Source organism: Pan paniscus, chromosome 22 (genome assembly GCF_029289425.2).
Source record: "Pan paniscus chromosome 22, NHGRI_mPanPan1-v2.0_pri, whole genome shotgun sequence".
Taxonomy (NCBI): domain Eukaryota; kingdom Metazoa; phylum Chordata; class Mammalia; order Primates; family Hominidae; genus Pan; species Pan paniscus.
Genome location: NC_073271.2, coordinates 32,352,804 through 32,374,025, shown reverse-complemented (window position 1 = coordinate 32,374,025; position 21,222 = coordinate 32,352,804). Strand labels below are relative to the sequence as shown.

General features: G+C 47.8%; 1 protein-coding gene across 3 annotated transcripts in view; it reads right to left on the bottom strand.

Moving 5' to 3' along the window:
- Window positions 1-21,222, bottom strand: part of DOP1B (DOP1 leucine zipper like protein B) — a 137,631-nt gene that overhangs the window by 41,195 nt on the left and 75,214 nt on the right. For all 3 annotated transcript variants that reach the window (XR_004668487.3, XM_008977670.4, XM_008977671.4), the window contains 8 exons: window positions 20,441-20,712; window positions 16,088-16,240; window positions 14,474-14,574; window positions 13,230-13,420; window positions 6,525-8,154; window positions 5,575-5,686; window positions 4,632-4,820; window positions 1,913-2,035 (listed from right to left, as the gene is read on the bottom strand). Coding sequence is in view for 2 of the 3 variants with exons in the window: in XM_008977670.4 (XP_008975918.4) it covers window positions 1,913-2,035; window positions 4,632-4,820; window positions 5,575-5,686; window positions 6,525-8,154; window positions 13,230-13,420; window positions 14,474-14,574; window positions 16,088-16,240; window positions 20,441-20,712 (2,771 nt within the window). In the remaining variant the exon portion in view is untranslated. The remainder of the gene's footprint in view (window positions 1-1,912; window positions 2,036-4,631; window positions 4,821-5,574; window positions 5,687-6,524; window positions 8,155-13,229; window positions 13,421-14,473; window positions 14,575-16,087; window positions 16,241-20,440; window positions 20,713-21,222) is intronic.

Below are 21,222 nucleotides of genomic sequence, written 5' to 3'. Positions count from 1 at the left end.
GGTATGGGAGGCATATTTTTGATGACAGAAGTCTGCATACCCTGGTCATGGGCATTTGGAAGAAAAACAACTAGCACCAGGTTCCTCACCAGGGAAGGAGCCGACAGGCGCTCAGGAGGGTGGCCTTGGACACTGACCACTGACTCTTCCTCAGAGAACAGGCGCCCATGTCTGCCACAAAGGCTGAGCACTGGGGGAGTGTCAAGGAGGTGCAGCAGCAGATCCCGAGCAGGGGATGGAGCAGGGGTGGGAGGGAACAAAGGAAGAGGATTGAGGTTGAAAAAGGTAAGCCGACCCCTGCAGGACTTCATCATGGACCAGTCAAGTGGATAAAGAACGGGCAAAATACAAACTGATATTATCTTTGGGCTCACGCCTGTAATCCCAGCACCTTGGGAGGCCGAGGCAGGCGGATCACGAGGTCAGGAGTTCGAGACCAGCCTGGCCAACATGGTGAAACCGTCTCTACTAAAATTACAAAAATTAGCTGAGTGTGGTGGCATGCGCCTGTAATCCCAGCTGCTCAGGAGGCTGAGGCAGGAGAATTGCTTAAACTCAGGAGGCAGATGTTGCAGTGAGCTGAGATCGCACCACTGCACTCTAGCCTGGGTGACAGGGCGAGACTCTGTCTCAATAGAAAAAAAAAAAAAAAGAAATTATCTTTGGGCATAGAAATATGATTGGTGATTTCAATTTTCTTTATTATCATGGACAAATGTAATTTCCATTTTTTTTTTTTTACATGAGGTGTCACTCTGTTGTCTAGGCTAGAGTGCAGTGGCACAATCGTAGCTCACTGCAGCTTCATATTCCTGGCTTCAAGTGATCCTTCCGTCTCAGCCTCCCAAGTAACTAGGACTATAGGCGCATACCACCATGCCCAGCTAACAAGTGTGATTTCTACACATTAAAAAAGCAATAAGATGGTACTACAAATAAAGAAAGGCCCACAGTGCTAGGATAAGTGACCATTTCTTAAGCCAAATGGGTGGCATGTTCTTAGGTAAAGTTTTTTTTTTTTAGATAGGGACTTGCTTTGTCGCCCAGGCTGGAATGCAGTGGCACAATCATGGCTCACCGCACCCTCCACCTCCCAGGCTCAAGTGATCCTCCCACCTTAGCCTCTTGAGTAGCTGGGACTATAGGTGCACACCACCATGCCCGGCTAATTTTTTGCCATATTGCCCAGGCTGGTCTCAAACTCCTAGACTCAAGCGATCTGCCTGTCTTGGCCTCCCAAAGTGTTGAGATTATAGGTGTGAGCCACTGTGCCATTTTTATTCTTTAAAAATGTTCATGTTATATATACTCTTATATGTATTTTAGATTTAAAAAGATTAAACACAAGTACTATATATTCATTACAGAAAAATTAGAAAACAGAAGTCAGGTGCGCTCTTCCCTACCTGCCCAATACACATTCTACTTGTACTGAGACACAGCTATATTATCTCATGCATTTCAAATGATGAAATCGGCAAGGTGTGGTGGCTCACGCCTGTAATCCCAGCACTTTAGGAGGCCGAGGTGGGTGGGTCACCTGAGGTCAGGAGTTCAAGACCAGCCTGGCCAACATGGTGAAACCCTGTCTCTACTAAAAAATACAAAAATTAGCCGGGTGTGGTGGCGGGCGCCTATAATTCCAGTTACATGGGAGGCTGAGGCAGGAGAATGACTTGAACCCAGGAGGTGGAGGGTGCAGTGAGCCAAGATCGCACCACTGCACTCCAGCCTGGGTGAAAAGAGAGAGACTCCATCTCAAATAGATAAATAAATAAAAGAAGATAAAATGATTAAATCAACTCAATAGTTTCTCATGCTGGCTTCCAATGTCACCTTTGATTCCACATGATTCTGTGGTATTTCTTTGTCACAGTAAGTTTAACCACTCCTGTAACTTTTTAAACTTTACCTTCATCTTACTGTGACGCTGGGCTTTCTTTCTGCTCCACACTGCCGCAACAGCCGCTGTCAACTGAACCCCAAGATGGGCCGTCAAGGGGTTTAAGAAGTCTAAAATTTTTTGTCTTATGGTCTAGAAAATAGGAAAAAAAAAGTTACTGCAGAGTAATATTGGGGCTACGGCATCATATACATTGAACCACCACTGCTGTCCATACCGAGAGCAAGGACCCTGTCATGTTTGTGCCCAGTGTTGTGCTGAGGTGCTTCCCTGATGGGTGGATCCCAGCAATGGGAGGAATCAAACCCTTTCCGCAAGGAGTTGGATGTGTGATGTTGGCGTGTCATGCCGGCGGGGGGAAGGGGCAGTGAGCGGCCAAGGTGGAGAGACGGATGGCCAGCTCGATTGGCCAGGAGCATCTCGGGAGACGATGAATATCACCCTTGCTGCTGTGAGCACAGTGGGGGTCTTGCAGGAAGCCGGGCAAGGCTTTGCAGCACTGCTTTCATCTGGAAATCCCACAGCCTCAGCCTGACTCCATCTGCTGCGGAAGGGCTTATATTCATTAGGAAAGTTGTTGCTCAATTTCCAGAAATAAGCACCATTTAACTAATTTTATCAGGTAATCAATTTAAACCTGTAACATGGTCCTGATGTCACTCAGCACCCTCTGTTTTGCTACTTATGAATTTCTCTGTGTTCCCGCCACGTTCCTCGCTCTGTAAATCCTACCGCTCTCCCAGCCTGCAGTGCCCACCGTAGTTAAATCCTCTCCGCCTGGGGCCTCAGCTAAGCCATGCCGCCTCAGGAGCCCCAGGTCAGGCCAGGCCTCCTGTTCACACACTCTCAGGAAACCCTGTGTTTCTCTGAAGCCCTGCTCACATCGTTATTACACTGCCAGTTAATGTCTGCCTCTGCCACAGCGGCAGGGACTTCATCTCTCTTGTCCACCGGTAAAGCAAGAGAGCCTGGTGCGTGGCAGCAGGCACAAAATGTCTGTCGAAGAGACGGATTTACCCAGCGCTTCCTGTGACAACCGCCCATGTTTATTTCGCATTAGATACAACTGAGCCAGCAATGGAGCTGTCCCCTCCTTTCCACCATGGCTTCTGCTCTAGAGGGACTAATGTGGGGTCCCGCTCCCCGGCCCTGGGTTCCTCAGGGAGGGCTAGGAGTTAAGTGCCTAATGAGCATCAGCCTTTATCGTAATTACGCTTTCCCTCAACCCATGAGGATAGGATGCTAGCCACAGCCTGGTTTAACAGACGAGGAAATGGAGGCTCAGAGAGGCTGAGTGCTACAGGAAGCTCCCCTAAAAAAGGTTTAGAAAATCTTTTTTTCTGAGTGAGAAAAAAGGTTTTCTGAATCTTTTTAAGAGCAGGTTCTTATAGGAGCTTGAAATACAGAATTCCCTTGGCACCCTAGGAACCGACAGAATGTCTGGAGGCCAACAACGCACCGTGGTACCTAAATGCAGGATGGCAAGGCTCATCCCTGAGGCCACATCTGGCACCTGGGGGCTCTCAACTGATGTCAGATGTGGCAGATAATTCTGAGATGCCACACACAGTAACACAGATGGTGAGTGACCGAGTCCTGCGCCTACAGCCTTCTGAGGCAGACACTGAAAACCAAAGAAGACTAAACTATAATATAAATATTCACAGTTGTGCGTTTTTGGTTTAAGAACTCAAAGGCACCCTGACATTCCACTCTGATGGGGCCATGTTTGACAGGCACCGCTAAAAGCAGAACAGAGATGAGCTGTCTCGCAGAAATGCTTTAGAGACTCAAGGCTGGGGTCTCTAAATCATTTAGAGGTGAGGATCTAGGTATCCCCGCTTTGAACCACTAGAGACTATTGTTTTTGAGACAGGGTCTCACTCTGTCGCCCAGGCTTGAGTGCACTGGCGTGATCTCAGCTCACTTCAACCTCCACCTCCCAGGCTTAAGCAATCCTCTTGCCTCGGCCTCCTGAGTAGCTGGTACTACAGGTGCCCGCCACCATACCCAGCTAATTTTTGTATTTTTTGTAGAGATGGGGTTTCGCCATGTTGGCCAGGCTGGTCTTGAACTCCTGAGCTCAAGCAATCCACCCCATCTTGGCCTCCCAAAGTGCTGGGATTACAAGCATGAGCCACCGCGCCTAGCTCTAGAGACTTTATTTATTTTTATTACTATTATTTTTTTTTGAGATGGGGTTTTGCTCTGTTGCCCAGGCTGGGGTGCAGTGGTGCAATCTTGGCTCACTGCCACCTCTGCCTCCCAGCTTCCAGCAATTTTCCTGCCTCGGCCTCCTGAGTAGCTGGGATTACAGACACATGCTACCACACCTGGCTAATTTTTGTATTTTTAGTAGAGATGGGGTTTCACCATGTTGGCCAGGCTGTTCTTGAACTCCTGACCTCAGGAGATCCATCCGCCTTGGCCTCCCAAAGTGCCGGGATTACAGGTGTGAGCCACCATGCCCGGCCAAGACTTTATTTTTAACTACAAAATAAGGTGAATGGAAAATAAGAAGAAAACAGGCTGAAACCACTCAGACTCCTCCATTTCAGGTATAGGAAACTTACTGATAACAAACGAACTAGAGATTTCTACTTCTGATCTCTGACTTGGGTTTCATTGAGCACATCTGTTTATCATGCACACTTTCCTATACACATTTATTTTGGGTGGAACAATACAAGACCAAGTAAATGACAGAACTACAGAGACGTCCTCTTACTTTGGTGGTTTTAAAGTAAACGGAAGAGGATCCCTTCGTGGCCCCTAGGAGATCGACAGGTCTCTTTTGAGTCTCCTCCTTTCTGAGAACATTCCAGAGAAGGGCCATGGTGTTAACAGTTCGAGGCAGCTCTTCCAAAATGGCATTTCTGGCATTCCTCAAGTTGGCAGGATCACCTGCAGCCATGGTCTAAAAATTAAAATGAATACATGAGGCAGGCTGTGTCTGTGGAATGGTTTTTCTTCCCACGAGGGCAGCAGTGCTAGCAGGATTAGGTCTGGGCTGTTGGACTCTCTTCTAAGCAACTCATACACGTGGTGGTCTGGGAGCAAGAAGCTTCTCTGTGCATTTCAACCCATGGTTCTCTTTCACAGAGATAGCTGTGAGTCTGATGTTCTAAATTACAAACTTTTCAACCATTCAACCAAAGTGTTAGATGTATTCTAAGACTTAATCCCAGGGTATTCTACAGGTCAGAATAACCAACAGCTAAAATGTCTGCCTACTCAGATTTCATGAACACCATGATAGCAAGTAAAAAATACATGGAAAAAGATGACTATAAGCCTAAAATCAAACAAGTGGCTTTATAAGTTATCTCACAGGCTACTGATGGAACAATGGGCAAAGGGCTGGCACAGGGAGTGCCAGCAGGAAGAAAACTATGTTTGCATGGCTGACATACATACTTATGCATTTGCGTTAATTATATACATGCATTTGCATATGCCTTTGCGTAGGCACTTGCACTGCTAACACACATGCATTTGCATACGTGTGTACGTGACTTATGTAATATTTGCATACACATTTGTATCACACCTCCATACGCATATTAGTTACAGACATTACATACATACGTTACTTATTTGAAACAGTCATAGCCCAAAGACAAAACAATACATGAAAATTGCCTTGAACTCAGGAAAAAAAAAAAATTTACCTTTTTGTTTTGGTTGGCTTGTTCCAAAAGACAAAAATGACTAATGGTCGTTAGACCTTCTAGAAGGGTGAGTGGATAATCTGGAGAAATGTTTTCCCTCTTGGAGGTTGTGCTGTGGTGAAGAAAAGAGAAACTGGTTTGAGAATTTTTAAAGAATGAGGCCATAAGTGTTTCTAATCCTATATATAAAGACAGGAACTAGAGAGAGATCACCATCCCAAATAAACTGGAGCTCTCATCATAGCATATCATTATAATAATGTTAACCATCCTTTGTGTGATTTTACATTCATATAGTCACTTTGGAAAAATGGTTTCAATGTTTTAGAATTTCTGTGAAGATGATTCACATTTTTATTTCTGTTTTGCAAAAATAGTAGAGGGTAGCTGACATGCCCTGCAACACTGAGCTAGACTGGGTACCTGTGCGGATTTGAAATAAAGGATCAGGGCTGGGTGCAGTGGCTCCCTCTAGCACCCCAGCACTTTGGGAGGCCGAGGCAGGGGGATTGCCTGAGCTCAGGAGTTCAAGACCAGCGTGGGCAACACGGTGAAACCCCGTGTCTGCTAAAATACAAAAAATTAGCCAGATGTGGCGGCAGGCGCCTGTAATCCCAGCTACTCGGGAGGCTGAGACAGGAGAATTGTTTGAACCTGGGAGGCAGAGGTTGCAGTGAGCTGAGGTCATGCCACTGCACTCCAGCCTGGGTGACAGAGACTCCGTCTCAAAAATAACATAACATAACATAACATAACATAACATAACATAACATAACATAACATAACATAACGGATCAGAACATTTAGTTGCTTGTTACCCCTCTTGACAATGCTAAACAGGCTTCTTATTGGGATGAAATTATCCTCCAACCGACATCCGTGGCAAAACAGTCATTCGTTATAAAAACCATCACTAAAGCAATAAAGATGTCACAAGGAGCGTAACGCACCTGACAGAGAGCTTCACAGATTCGCTTTCATACTGCTTGACCAAGTCATCCAAGTTTTTGCAAATCTGGACAACAAAGGGTGTCACCGTCCAGCCCAGAGACTTTCCGAAGTAGGGCAAGGAATGCGTGACCAAGCTCACCCAGGCCGGATGCATGCCGTAGCCGTAGGCGGGCTGCAGACCCCTCACCACCGCAGAGACCAGCAGACCCTGGGAGGTGAGGGGGTGGGGCTGCACGTACTGCAGGGCGCTGATGGCCTGCTGGAAGTTCAGGGCTCTCTGCCACTCCCGGGACAGGTCGGGCTGGTTTTCCGCCTCCTCGTGGGCCCGACCCAGGTGGTGTTCCAAGACAATCAGCACCTGCAGCAGCTTCAGCAGCTCAATCTGCAGCGGGTGCTCACTGCAGATCTGGTCCTGACCCAGGTTAATGAGACTCTCCTCAAAGAGGCTGTCCTCTGGCAGGGCCCTGCCGTGGTGGGCGGTGGCCAGCCCGTAGCGCTTCTGGCTCGTGTACATGGACGCCGACAGGGAGAGCAGGACAAACTCCTGAACTTTGCACCTCTGCAGCAAGCTGTGGATGAACTCCACGTTCTTCCCTTCCGAAGACTTGGCCACTGAGACCAGCTGCATCATTATCCTGATCAAAACCTCGACACTTTTGACCTGCACGTCCCGGTTGCCGAGAATGTCTCGGTGCGAGACCTTCAAATAGCAAGGGTAGTAGGAGCGCAGGAAGCTCAGGCAGAGGTAGGTGAGCAGCTCCAGGAGCAGAGAGTGGGGACACACGTTGGGGGCCTGGGTCTGGAGCTTTCCGTAGAAACTCTGGCCAATGAGGGCCTCCTGGTGGCGAGCGAGGAGGTTGGAGATGAGGTTGAGGTGCGCGGTGGAGCTGGTATCCATGCTGGTCCTGGACACAGCCTCGATGAATTCCTTAGGGTTGGTTTTGAGCACAGCCTCCAGCACCGAGAAGGCATAGAGGACCCGCCGAGAGTCGTAGGGCTGCAGGTAGAGCAGGATGTGCTTGAACAAGGCCTCGACGGCCTCCTGCCTTTCCCGCTGCTGCTTCAGCAGCCTGGATGTGGTGAGGGCCTGGAGCTCCAAGTCCGCCTCCTCGTCGCTGGAGAACGACTCAGAAGCCTGCGTCTTGTCCGAGTCCACCCGCACCAGGCTTAACTTGGCCCCAGCCTTGAAGCTTTCTGACTGGAAGGCCGCCAGCAGGGCCGAGCGCTTGGGGTACGCCCTGCCCCCGATGGGGATGGGCGCACAGCAGTTCTCTTCGTTGCTCAGCTCCTGCGGGTCGTGGGAAGGGGAGGAGAAGGAGGACGTGTTCTCGCTGTCCGTGTGGCCGGAGCTTGTATCTGCAGACTCGGTGTGCTCGCTGCTGTCCGGGGCGCCGTGGGCCGTCCTGTCTGGAAGCTCCACGTAGTAGGGCAGCTCTTCCTCGCTCAGCTCGCCTCGCAGCGGGTACTTCTCGGGCTCCTTCTCCACTTCAGCCCAAATGGCTTCACGGTCCACTGTGGTGAACTGGCTCAGAGGCAGGTGCTCTTCAGAGCCGCTCTCCTGAAGCTCGGGCACTGCGCATGCCTCTCTGAAAGAGGTTTTCTTCCTGTTAAACCAACGGTGCAAGTCATCTGGAAATTACAAGATGACAAATGACTTTGGACAGAAGGGTCAGCTATGATACATTAGCTGTAGGGCAGTCTTTGTCTTAAAGCCAGACAGAAAGATCAATATTCCTAAAATTCTCACATGAAACACCACCACCAGAGTCCGGTTTACATTACAGACAAAAGTAGACAAAGGAAGGTGGATAGGTTTTACAGAATGTTCAAGGATGGGATCATTTAGTTACATTGTTATAGTAAACTTAAGTATTTTAACTTTTTGGGGGGGAGCAATTTTTAAAAATACGTATTATTTTTTCCTAGGAATTCTCTTTCAAGAAATGTCTCCTGGCCGGGTGCAGTGGCTCACACCTGTAATCCCAGCAATTGGGAGGCCAAGGCAGGTAGGTCACCAGAGGTCAGGAGTTCGAGATCAGCCTCGCCAAAATGGTGAAACCCTGTCTCTACTAAAAATACAAAAAGTTAGCTGGGCGTGGTGGCAGGTGCTTGTAATTCCAGCTACTTGGGAGGCTGAGGCAGGAGAATCATTTGAACCCAGGAGGCAGAGGTTGCAGTGAGCTGAAATTGTGCCACTGAACTCCAGCCTGGGCAACAAGAGCGAAACTCCGTCTTAAAAAACAAAAAAACAGAAATGTATCCTGCAGAAATGTCAGTAGAAGACTTTCAAAGCCATAAGGATGTGGATATTCACTGAAATGTCACATGTGTATAAAGACAAACTGGAGGCTGGGTGTGGTGGCATGGTGGCTCATGCCTGTAATCCCAGCACTTTGGGAGGCCTAGGAGGGCAGATCACCTGAGGTTAGGAGTTTGAAACCAGCCTGGCCAACATGGAGAAACCCCATCTACTAAAAATACAAAAATTAGCTGGACGTGGTGGTGCATGCCCATAGTCCCAGCGTGGGAGACTGAGACAGGAGAATCACTTGAACCTGAAAGACGGAAGTTGCAGTGAGCTGAAATCATGCCACTACACTCCAGACTAGGCAACAGAGCGAGACTCTGTCTCAAAAAAAAAAAAAAGGAAAGGAAAAATCAGGCCAGGTACAGTGAATTATGCCTGTAATCCCAATACTGTGGGAGACCAAGGTAGGAGGATTGTTTGGGAGGCCAAGGCCAAGGTAGGAGGATTGCTTGATCCCAAGAGTTCCAAACCAGCCTGGGCAACGTGGAAAAACTCCATCTCTAGAAAAAATTTAAAAGCTATCTAGGTATGGTGACACACACTTGTAGTCCTAGCTACTTGGGAGGCTGAGGCAGGAGGGTCTCTTGAGCCCAGGAGTTCGAGACTGCAGTGAGCTATGATGGTGTCACTGCACTCCAGCTTGGAAAACAGAGTGAGACCGTCTCTAAAAAGAAAGGAAAAAAAAAAATCAAGCAGCAGAAGAGTATTATATAGAATGAGCCCAGTTAGGGGAGAGTAAGAGAGTATGTATAATACACAGCCACTAGAAAAGTCTGGGAGACTACCTGCCAAACCATTAACAATCCCTAGTTCTATCAACTAGCATTACAAAGGACTTCCACTTAGGTTTTTATGTCCTCCTTATTTCCATTTTAAAACTAAGCATGTTAGTACTTCTATAATCAGAAAACGTATGACACTTTAAAATATTCAAGTCTTTTTTAGGAGAAGTCAAATAGGCCACTGACCACTGCCTATTTAAAAAAAAAAAAGAAGAAAAGGAAAAAAAAATAAGTGAGTCAAAAGTCTTTGATATTGCCAAACATTTTAAATAAGCATTGTTCAGTAAATCTATGCCATGAGCCGGGCATGGTAGCTCATACCTGTAATTCTAGCACTTTGGGAGGCTGAGGTGGGCAGATCACTTGGGGCCAGGAGTTCAAGACTAGTCTGGCCAACATGGCGAAACCCCATCTCTACTAAAAATACAAAAATTAGCTGGGTGTGGCAGCACGTGCCTGTAATGCCAGCTACTCAGGAGTCTGAGGCAGGCGAATGGCTTGAACCTGGAAGGCAGAGGTTGCAATGAACCAAGATTGCGCCACTGCACTCCAGCCTGGGCCACAGAGTGAGACTCCATCTCAAAAAAAAAAAAAAGAAAAGAAAAAATCTGTCATTCTCATAAGGTTTTTAGGATGATCAAACAAGACAAAGGCACACAAAAGAGCTTTAAAAAAACTCTATGCCATGGACATTAAGCAAGATCAAGAAATGAAGAAGAATCAGACATCAGAAATTGATGAGCTGCTTGAAGTGCACAGCAGTATTTTAAAAATAGATTTCTACAGGATTACAGAAATAGGGTGGGGTAAGCAGGACACTTATCATTTTTTTCAGAGAAAGAAAATGGCAGAGCAAAGATGTTCTCTCCTATTCGGAGGTGGCAGACCATTTCTGTGGTCAGCAGGAAACACAGATTAGAGGAAGCAGCAAGGTAGTGCTGGGGAACTTTTAAAGCCCAAGGAAGGCCAGGCGTAGTGGCTCATGCCTGTAATCCCAGCATTTTGGAAGGCTGAAGTGGGCGGAACACTTGAGCTCAGGAGTTCAAGACCAGTCTAGCCAACATGGCGAAACACCCATCTCTACCAAAAATACAAAAACTAAGGCTGGGCATGGTGGCTCACACCTGTAATCCCAGCGCTTTGGGAGGTAGAGGCGCATGGATCACTTGAGGTCAGGAGTTAGAGACCTAACCTGGCTAACATGGTGAAACCCCATCTCCACTAAAAATACAAAAAATTAGTTGGCTGTGGTGGCCAGCGCCTGTAATCCCAGCTACTTGGGAGGCTGAGGCAGGAGAATTGCTTGAACCTGGGAGGCAGAGACTGCAGTGACTTGGGATCACGCCATTGTACTCCAGCCTGGGCAACAGAGTGAGACTCTTCAATAATAATAACAATAATAATAATAATAATAATGCCCAAGGAACTGTGGAGATAGAGCTTTCCTCTTAAAACAGAAAGAAAAAGAAATACTAAAAAATGTAGCTGCCATGAATAGTAGCCAAACTTTTAAGAAGGTTCTTTGTTTACACTTCTTTCAGTTTTACTTTCTTACAATGTGGAACAATAAAATGTTTCCTATTTGATAGGGCAGCCAGCTTTTCCCCTAAAGGAAAACCAGAGGTTAGAGGTTTAGGCCAGGAGCCTTATAAAGACAGGAAACCATTTCACACACCTCTGCTTACTTAGCTAATGGGCTGCTTTTCTCTGTAAGATAAGATTGAGATAGCCAGGCATGGTGGCTCATGCCTGTAATCCCAGCAATTTAGGAGGCTGAGGCGGGTGGATCATTTGGGGTCAGGAGTTCGAGACCAGCCTGACCAACATGGTGAAACCCTGTCTCTACTAAAAATACAAAAAAAAAAAAAAGAAAGAAAGAAAGAAAAAAAAAAAATTAGCCGGGCATGGTGGTGCATGCCTGTAATCCCAGCTACTCAGGAGGCTGAGGCAGGAGAATCACTTGAACCCAGGAGGCGGAGGTTGCAGTGAGCCGAGATTGCACCATTGCACTCCAGCTTGGGTGACAGAGCGAGACTCTGTCTCAAAAAAAAAAAAAAAAAAAAAAAAAAGATTAAGATAAATACAGGATAAGAAAAAACAAGAACTGGCTAAATACAGACATTTGTCCTTTTTTTTCCTTCACCCTTGATCTGGAGAGGGGGGTGTCTGCAGCTTATTCCTTTGGTTTCAACTTCTCGAACAGCGTTAGCTTATAACTGTCCTTGAAGTGAGCTTGCTAGGCAGAGGAAAACTTGTTCTTCTTTTCTTTCTTTTTTTTTTTTGAGATGGAGTCTCACTCTTTTGCCCAGGCTGGAGTGCAGTGGTGAGATCTTGGCTCACTGCAACCTCTGCCTCCTGGGTTCATGCCATTCTCCTGCCTCAGCCTCCCGAGTAGCTGGGATTACAGGCCCCCGCCACCATGCCCGGCTTATTTTTTGTATTTTTAGTAGAGATGGGGTTTCACCGTGTTAGCCAGGATGGTCTCGATCTCTTGACCTCGCGATCTGCCTGCCTCAGCCTCCCAAAGTGCTGGGATTACAGGGGTGAGCCACCGTCCAGCCCTTCTTTCCTTTTTAACCCTTGTCTTGCCACATTCTGGGCCTTGGTTTTTACTTCTTAGACTAGGTCATTACAACCTTCTTATAGCCTTGTCTGTTACTTTTCTTGGAGGGAATGAATGCAGTACTTCTTCTTATTATTATTTTTAAATTTCTGCCTCAAGCTAAACAAACTCACTCAAAGTTTGCAAACCATCCCTTAGAAAATTGTGAAGTCATTAAATACAGCTATTGTAGGAAGTAATGTTAGTTCATAAAATGCATTAGATATTAATCATTGAAGTTTAATTGACTCATCAGGCTTATTTAGTTTTTCTTTTCTTTCCTAATTTCTACCTATATTCTTTTATGTTTGTGTTAAAGATGCCTCTGGAAGTTCTCTGAACTGAAAGGTTTATTTCTTCTTCATTTCTGATAATCTGATTAACAAGATTTTATAGTCTAAAAGAATCTTAGAGCACAGATAGAAAATAAACCACTTACCTTGTAGTTGAAGGTTCACAAATAAAAGTTATTTTATTTATTTATTTATGAATGACAGTCTCTCTCTGTCACCCAGGCTGGAGTGCAGTGGCACCATCTCAGCTCACTGCAATCTCTACCTCCCGGGTTCAAGAGATTCTCCTGCCTCAGCCTCCTGAGTAGCTGGGATTACAGGCATGTACCACCACGCCCGGCTAATTTTTGTATTTTTAGTAGAGATGGGGTTTCACCATATTGGCCAGGCTGGTCTTGAACTCCTGATCTCAGGTGATCCACCTGCCTCAGCCTCCCAAAATGCTAGGATTACAGTTGTGAGCCACCGTGCCTGGCCAACTTTCCTTTTTTAATAACAAAACAATCTGGTTTTTCAGTGAAAACAGCAAACCCACTCCCTAATAGTTCTAAATGCTAGATCACTAGGTCCTTAAATTGCCAAAGTCCTCACAATTTACAAAGTACCATTTGCATCTAACAAAACCCCCTAGTGGGCCTCAGTCTCTCAGCTATCACTGCTGAGGTCCAGTCCCCCCACCCATTCCTCCCTCACCCTGGGGTCCTGTGCAGGCTGCTCACCGGCCGAGTTCTCCTGCTTGAGGCAGTGGATGGAGGTTCTCTGGGTTTTTGGCTGCAGCAGCAGCAGGAGCACGGGTTCGAGGATGCGAGCCACGTCCCCAAGGGAGAGCGCACGCACCAGCCAGCCCTGGGCTGCCGCACCGATGGCACCATCCGTGCAGGCCAGGCTGTCCAGCACGACAAACAAGGACCTGCAGTGGGAAACACACCAGTGAGTTCACTCGCAGCCACCCCTGTGCGCCAGGCACCGTGGCAGACACTGGGCATAGGGCATCACCCAACACAGGTACCCTAGGACCTCCACCCAAGCTGGACTTCCAGACCCAAGTGGATGAGGACAATGGGGACTCAACTTTGGTTTCACGTTGGAATCACCAGTGGGAGCATTTAAAATCCCAATGCTCAGGCCTCACCCCAAATGGGTTATATATCTGAGTCTGGGCCTGGGCCTCAGGCATCAGAATCAGCTGGCGTCTCTAAGGCCGAGTGCCTGGCCTCACACCTAGAGTTTCAGAGGCACTCGGGAAAAACAATGTGGAATACAATGGGCTGCAATCAAGTTCACCTCTTAAGCATGAGGCAGTGATGGGACAAGCACACACACCAAGTATGGTCACTGCTCCAGGGGAGGTCTAGGCCATCTGACCTCCCTGCAAAGTCCCCTCATAGGGGCATGCTGTAAAAGCTGCACGGGTGATCCCTGGGCACGCCAGGATTCCTCACATCCCAACCAAATTAAGAAAATTCCTAACATGTGTCTGGCCTAAATTCACTTAGGGGTTTATGGGAACCACTGGCTGTGCTCGGAGGGGTCATGTGCAGGGGTCAGCTTTTCTTTTTTTGAGATGGAGTTTCGCTCTTCTCACCCAGGCTGGAGTGGAGCGGCGCGGTCTCGGCTCACTGCAACCTTTGCCTCCCGGGTTCAAGTGATTCTACTGCCTCACCATCCCAAGTAGCTGGGATTACAGGTGCCCACCACCACGCCCAGCTAATTTTTGTATTTTTGGTAGAGATGGGGTTTCACCATGTTGGCCAGGCTGGTCTCTAACTCCAGGCCTCAAGTGATCTGCCCGCCTCGGCTTCCCAAAGGGCTGGGATTACAGGCGTGAGCCACCACACCCGGTCATATGGGTTCATGTTTTCAACTGCACGCTCCTCTCCCTCCCCAGCCCCACACGTTGGGCAGGCACCTCTGTGGAGTTTCCTCGTGAGTTAACGGTAGATCATAACGAAGGCCGCCTCACCTATCAAAGGAGCGATTGTGAGATGTTACTCGACTGCCTTGGATCTCTCTTGTCAGGTGCCAGATCACGGAAAATCTAAACAGAGCTTCCAGCCTTGTTCCCTTGATGAGGAGATACATGGGAGTGAGGAACTTGGTTTTGTAACTGACCACTGTCTTCAGTCACCATAAACCCCATTTAAACAATAGATCAAAGACTTCAGCAGAACTGACAGCAACCACAGCAAAGACACTGCATTCTCCTTTGACTGATTCGGCCAGAAGGAAAAGGAGAACCTGCATCCTCTCTCTCCGATTGTTCACTTTAACACAGCAGCACATTCAGAACTCAGTATTAGAGTCCAGGGTCACCCCTGTGGTCTGCAGCCAAAGGAAAACACAAAGGAGCATGGCTTCCTTGCAAGTGTCAGGCCCAAGTGTCTTAAAGAATGAGGACACACAACAGACTGCAAAGGAGACCCAGGACGATAAATTCTCAATAAAATATATATATATTTTTAAATTGGTTTATTATTATTTTTATTTATTTTTTGAGACGGAGTCTTGCTCTGTCACCCAAACCAGAGTGCAGTGGCGCGATCTCGGCTCACCGCAACCTCCGCCTCCCATATTCAAGTGGTTCTCCTGCCTCAGCCTCCCGAGTAGCTGGGATTACAGGCATGTGCCACCATGCCTGGCTAATATTGTATTTTTAGTACAGACAGGGTTTCACCATGTTGCCCAGGCTGGTCTCAAACTCCTGACCTCAGGTGATCCGCCTGCTTTGGCCTCCCAAAGTGCTGGAATTACAGGCGTGAGTCACTGCACCCGGCCTTATTTATTTATTTATTTTTGGTAGAGATGGATCTCACTATGTTACCCAGGCAGGTCTTGAACTCCTGGCCTCAATTTCTCCCACCTCAGCCTCCCAAAATGCTGGGATTACGGGTGTAAGCCACCATGCCCTGCTTCAATAAGTTCTTTTTTTTTTTTTTTTTTTGAGACGGAGTCTTGCTCTGTCTCCCAGGTTGGAGTGCAGTGGCGCGATCTCGGCTCACTGCAAGCTCCGCCTCCCGGGTTCACGCCATTCTCCTGCCTCAGCCTCCCAAGTAGCTGGGACTACAGGCGCCCGCCAACACGCCCGGCTAATTTTTTGTATTTTTAGTAGAAACGGGGTTTCACCGTGTTAGCCAAGATGGTCTCGATCTCCTGACCTCGTGATCCGCCCGTCTCGGCCTCCCAAAGTGCTGGGATTACAGGCGTGAGCCACCGCGCCCGGCCAATAAGTTCTTAAAGGGACAATAAATTCCCTACAACTGCCTATTTTGCCAACACCTGCAGAAGCCCTGCAAGTCCTTCCAGCAAGTTTGGGCAGGTTTCCCAGCAAGTTTGGGCAGGTTTCCCTGGTGAGCCTCAATATGGTCACAAACCACATTTCCAGGGCTGTAAAAAGAATGGCTCATGCTTCTAGTGGCCTTCTAGTACTGAAATCCTAGAACACCTCTGCTTATTTTATTAATCACGATGTCCACTCAGCCCCAGAAAGACTTCGACCGACTGGATGTCAGTTGGCCAAGGGCACGTACAGCAGGGGCCGGGGTGCTGCAGGATGGAGGTGGCGGCCAGAAAGGCTCACCTTGTCAGGGTCCAGGAGGGCATGGCAGATGATGTCCTCGCAGATGTTGGCCGTAGGGGCCAGGCAGTGCAGCCGGTAGAACAATTCTACGCAGGTGACGTGATGCTCCCGGGTCTCTTTGTTCAGCTGATTCCAAAGCACACGAGCCACCCTCTGGGACAAGAAAAAGGCAGGCGTTGGGGGACCAGGTCAACACAGGCAACATCCGCTCACATCCTCACTCAGTCAGTCCCAGCCCCGACATACTGGCTCTCACCTATATTTGCCATGTGAGAATCCTCCATGCCCAGAGACAAATCACCAACAAATAAAGCAAGAAACCTACCAAAGGCTGGGAGCGGTGGCTCATGCCTGTAATCCCAGCACTTTGGGAGGTCGAAGTGGGGCAGATCACCTGAGGTCAGGAGTTCAAGACCAGCCTGGTCAACATGGCAAAACCCCAACTCTACTAAAAATACAAAAATTAGCCAGGTGTGGCGGCGGGCACCTGTAATCCCAGCTACTTGGGAGGGTGAGGCAGGAGAATCGCTTGAATCCAGGAGGTGGAGGTTGCAGTGAGCTGAGATCCTGAGATCATGCAACTACATTCCAGCCTGGGCAATAGAGTGAGACTCTGTCTCAAAAAAAAAAAAAAAGAAAAAGAAAAAGAAAAAAAGGAAAAACCCACCAAAGTCATCCGGGCAGCAGGCAATGTTATAGGAGGTCAAACCTGGAGGTTTCTGGCCGACTAAGAACACTGCAGCTCTTGCCTCAACCTCAACATTACTTTCAGAAAGAGAATTAACTGGACACTGGACCAGAGGGGTTGAAGCATTCTTTCAACAGGCAGGTGCCAAGCAGGCACTGGGGAATGCACAGATGCGCCCTCTGGGGAGTCTGGTGAATTTACAGTGGTTGTCAAGATCACTCATTCTGGGGTTCAGCTCCACAGCACTTGGTCACCTCTGGGGTCTGCTCGAATTGGTTACCACGCAGCATGGATAAAGAGCCACGCCTACCAGCTTTAATTCCACTAACTTGACTCTTCCCTTTTCCCTGCACAACGCTGTGGCAGGTGCCTGCCTCACTTTCAAAACACTATTATACCCCCAAATCGTGTCCTCCATCTTCCCAGCCCTGAACTGAGCTCATTAAACATACATGGTCTGCAAAGGGCTACAGCCCCTTGCCAAGTGGCAGGGAGCAGGAGCCAGAGTGCCTGCCCCAACAAGGGTGAGACCCAGAAGGAGGGCTGGTCCCCACTTCCGGGAGGGAAATTTCTAAATTTCTAAAGACATTCTTATACTTCATAGACTATATGAAGTTTATATCTCATAGACTGGAGTATTTTAGGCATAACTTAGATCAAATAACTTCTTTGGCCCATTTATTTCTACTCAACAAAACCGTCTTTCTCTGCATAGATCAAGTTAACCACTGACTGGCTCAAACCCCTAACCATTATTTTGTTACTTTTTCTCTAAGGGAAAGTGATTTCCAACAATCACATTACAATTGAATTCTGATATAAAACTTTTTGACTACGTAGACCGCCACCCCCCCCCCCCCCCCCTCCGCCGACTTCCTTGCTGTCACTATGGCAAATATATATGCAAGAGACTCCCTTCTGGAAGGTTTAAAAAAATTTTTTGCAAGGTTTTTGAGAGTTGATGCCGATCACAAATCCATACCTACTCCCTCATATATATTTTTTTGAGGCAGGGTCTCACTATGTGCCCCAGGCTGGAGTGCAATGGCACGATGTCAACTCACTGCAACCTCTGCCTCCTTGGCTCAAGTGATCCTCCCACCTCAGCCTCCCAAGTAGCTGGGACTACAGGTGTGTGCCACCATGCCAGGTTAATTTTTTTGTTTTTTTTTTTGTAGACATGGGATTTTGCCGTGTTGGCCAGACTGGTCTCGAACTCCTGAGCTCAAGCAAGCAGCCCTCAGCCTCCTAAAGTGCTGGGTGCTGGGATTACAGGCGTGAGCCACCGCGCCGGGCCTTCCTTCACATGTTTAAACCTTACTCTACTCCTCTGTTCTGGGTGTTGTCTTAGTTATCTGAAATCTGCCAACACTACCTGATAAGAAAGATCAGGGCACCCTTGGGCTATCTGACCTTTTCTTGTTTGCACTGTGGGAAGCAGGAACTCTGGTATGTGAGCTGTTCCCGCAGGATTAAAAAAAGCCTGAAAGATCAGACAACAGCCCTGTCCGGAGTCTGAGAATTGGGGGCACGTCCTGGCTATGGGTAAGGTTGCTGTGTCTCTAGTTCCAGCATCTGCAACAGGGACAGGCACTAGCTGCCGCTGTCCTCAACTCTCAAGAACTGTACAGTACATAAAAGTGTGCTCCAAGGAATAAATCTTGGTACTCTATTGCACAGTAGGGTGACTACTGCTAACAATAATGCATTGTGTATTTCAAATTGCTAGAAGAGAGCGTTCTGAATGTTTTCACAACAAAGAAATGATAAATGCTTAAGGTGATGGGTATGCTAATTACCATGATTTGATCATCATACAATGTATAAATGTGTCAGAATATCAAATTGTACCCATAAATATATACAATTATTACATGTCAATTAAAAAAGTATGCTCTTGGCCGGGTGCGGTGGCTCACGCCTGTAAGGCACTTTGGGAGGCTGAGGCGGGAGGATCACTTGAAGTCAGGAGTTTGAGACCAGCGTGGCCAATATGGTAAAACCCCGTCTCTACTAAAAATACAAAAATTAGCCAGGCGTGAGGGCGCACATCTGTAGTCCCAGCTACCAGGGAAGCTGAGGCAGGAGAATCGCTTGAATTCAGGAGGCAGAGGCCAAGATCATGCCATTGCACTCCAGCCTGGGCAACAGAGCAAGACTCTGTCTCAAGGAAAAAAAAAAAGAAAAGTATGCTCTAGTGCCAGGCAAATGGTAAGTACTTGAATATGTACTACATGAAAATGAAAGTAAAAATCAAGGCTTCAGTAAGAACTTGGAAAAGCTTCCCTCACTGCCCCAAAATAAAAGGAATGTATTTAATGCTGCCACTTTTATTCTATGAGTATCTTTCCAAAGATTCATGGTCTCAATTCTTTCTTCTTTTTTCTCCCCTGTGCCTATATATAGTGTAAATATGCCAAATTTTCTGATCTCTGATCTATGTAGGGCCAAGATGACACTTGCTTAATCACTGCTGCTTATAGCGGTTCCAGTCCTGGTTTCAAGTTCTGTCTATTCAAGATCTAATGTGACTCAACTCTAGCAGGAAGAAGAAATGTGGTACAAAAGTCAATAAGCAGCTGGGCACGGTGGCTCACACCTATAATCCCAGCACTTTGGGAGGCTGAGGCGGGCCTCCCAAACTCCTGAGGTCAGGAGTTTGAGACCAGCCTGGCCAATGTGGTAAAACCCCATCTCTACTAAAAATACAAAAATTAGCCAGGTGTGGTGACAGGTGCCTGTAGTCCCAGCTACTTGGGAGGCTGAGGCAGGAGAATTGCTTGAACATGGGAGGCAGAGGTTGCAGTGAGCCGAGATCGTGCCACTGCACTCCAGCCTGGGCGACAGAGCGGGACTCCGTCTCAAAAAAAAAAAAAAAAAAAAAAAAAAAAGTCAATGAGCAATTAAGTAAAAGCTCCCCCAGGACCTGACACCGTAGATGGTGTCCCACATGGAACCAAAGCTGAGAGGTGTGAGGAGTTCCACAGACGGACCCTCTCCCAAGCAACACAACCATAACTGGTGAAAATTATTTTAAAACCAACAACAACCAACCATTTAGAGTCTGGAAATTATCCAAAGGACATTCAGGAAATAAAGAAACATTTATTCCGGAAAACCTACGACATTTCGGTCAAAGCAGCAAGAGTCACGGCACTTGAGCCATGACCTGCTCATCATCTCCTTCCTTCCCCAGCTTAGCTCCATGGAAACGTCACTATCCACTCTGGTGCATGTGGCCAAGCAAAAGGGTGCTCTCTTTCCCCAGCTCCCAGTCAAGGGCTTTTGCACCTCCTGGGAGGGGCAGGCCACTAGCACGTCACCTTCCCACCCCTCTGCTGGATGTGGCAGAGGCTAAATCCAGGTGAGTGCAGTGGAGGAGTCATGGGCTCCCTGCCTCCACCCAGACCCCACTCCCAGGCAGGGGTTCCACTCAGTCCTGGCAGGCCCAGAATACTGGGGCCCCAGCTGCTCTCACTGTAGCTTTCCTGGAGGGTGAAAGTTACATGCTGGGAGAGGAAGACCAAAGGCTACTGCCTCTGCCCAGTGCCCTATAGAATATCACTCTCAGAGAAGTGGGCCACTGCCCCCATCCCCAGCAATACGGTTCTGAGTTTTGCTCAGGGGGAGGAGGCCATAAGAAGAGTGTTCCCAGTGGGAAATACCTGATAGAAATCTGTTTTCTCTGCAATGACTTTCAATATCCCTGGAGCAATGGGAGGAACCGTCACCATCTGCAGCTTGCCAAAAAAAGGGTTGTGTCCAGAGCTCTTATAGCGTTTCATCTTGTCTTCAATGACAAGCGCCAGGGACTGGGAATGGTTTATCACTTCCAGCAGAGTGGAAATGGCCACGTTCTGGAGGTAGCAGTCAGTCACACAGCAGCAAATAGTCATGAGGGACTTCAGCCAAGATGGAAAACTGCAATCACCGGCTCCTGAAAGGAAGCCAGCCGGAGAGGCAGAAACAAGCAGAACCACGTGAGAATGGGTCCCCAGTCTGCAGATTCTACAGCACCCTAGATCTGGGAAGTTACCTGAGAAATCCACCTGGACAGCAGTGCGCTAACCTCCCGCTGGTGAGACTTATTTGGAAATAAGGTCTTTACAGAGGTAATCAAATTAAGATGAGGTTGTTAGGGTGGGCCCTAATCCAATATGACTGGTGTCCTTATAAGAGGGACATGTCAAGGGAAGACAGGACATACAGAGAACACCCTGTGAAGACAAAGGCAGAGACGGGACTGATGCAGCTGCAAGGTGAGGAGCCCTCCAAGGGTTGCCGGCCAGCACCAGAAGCTGAAGAGGCCAAAAAGTATTCCATCCGGGGTCTCAGAGGAGGAGTATGGCTCTGCTGACACCTTGATCTTGGACTTCTGGCTTCCAGAACTATGAGACAAATTTCTCAGTTTATGGTACTTTGTTAGAGGAGCCCTAGCAAACCAATA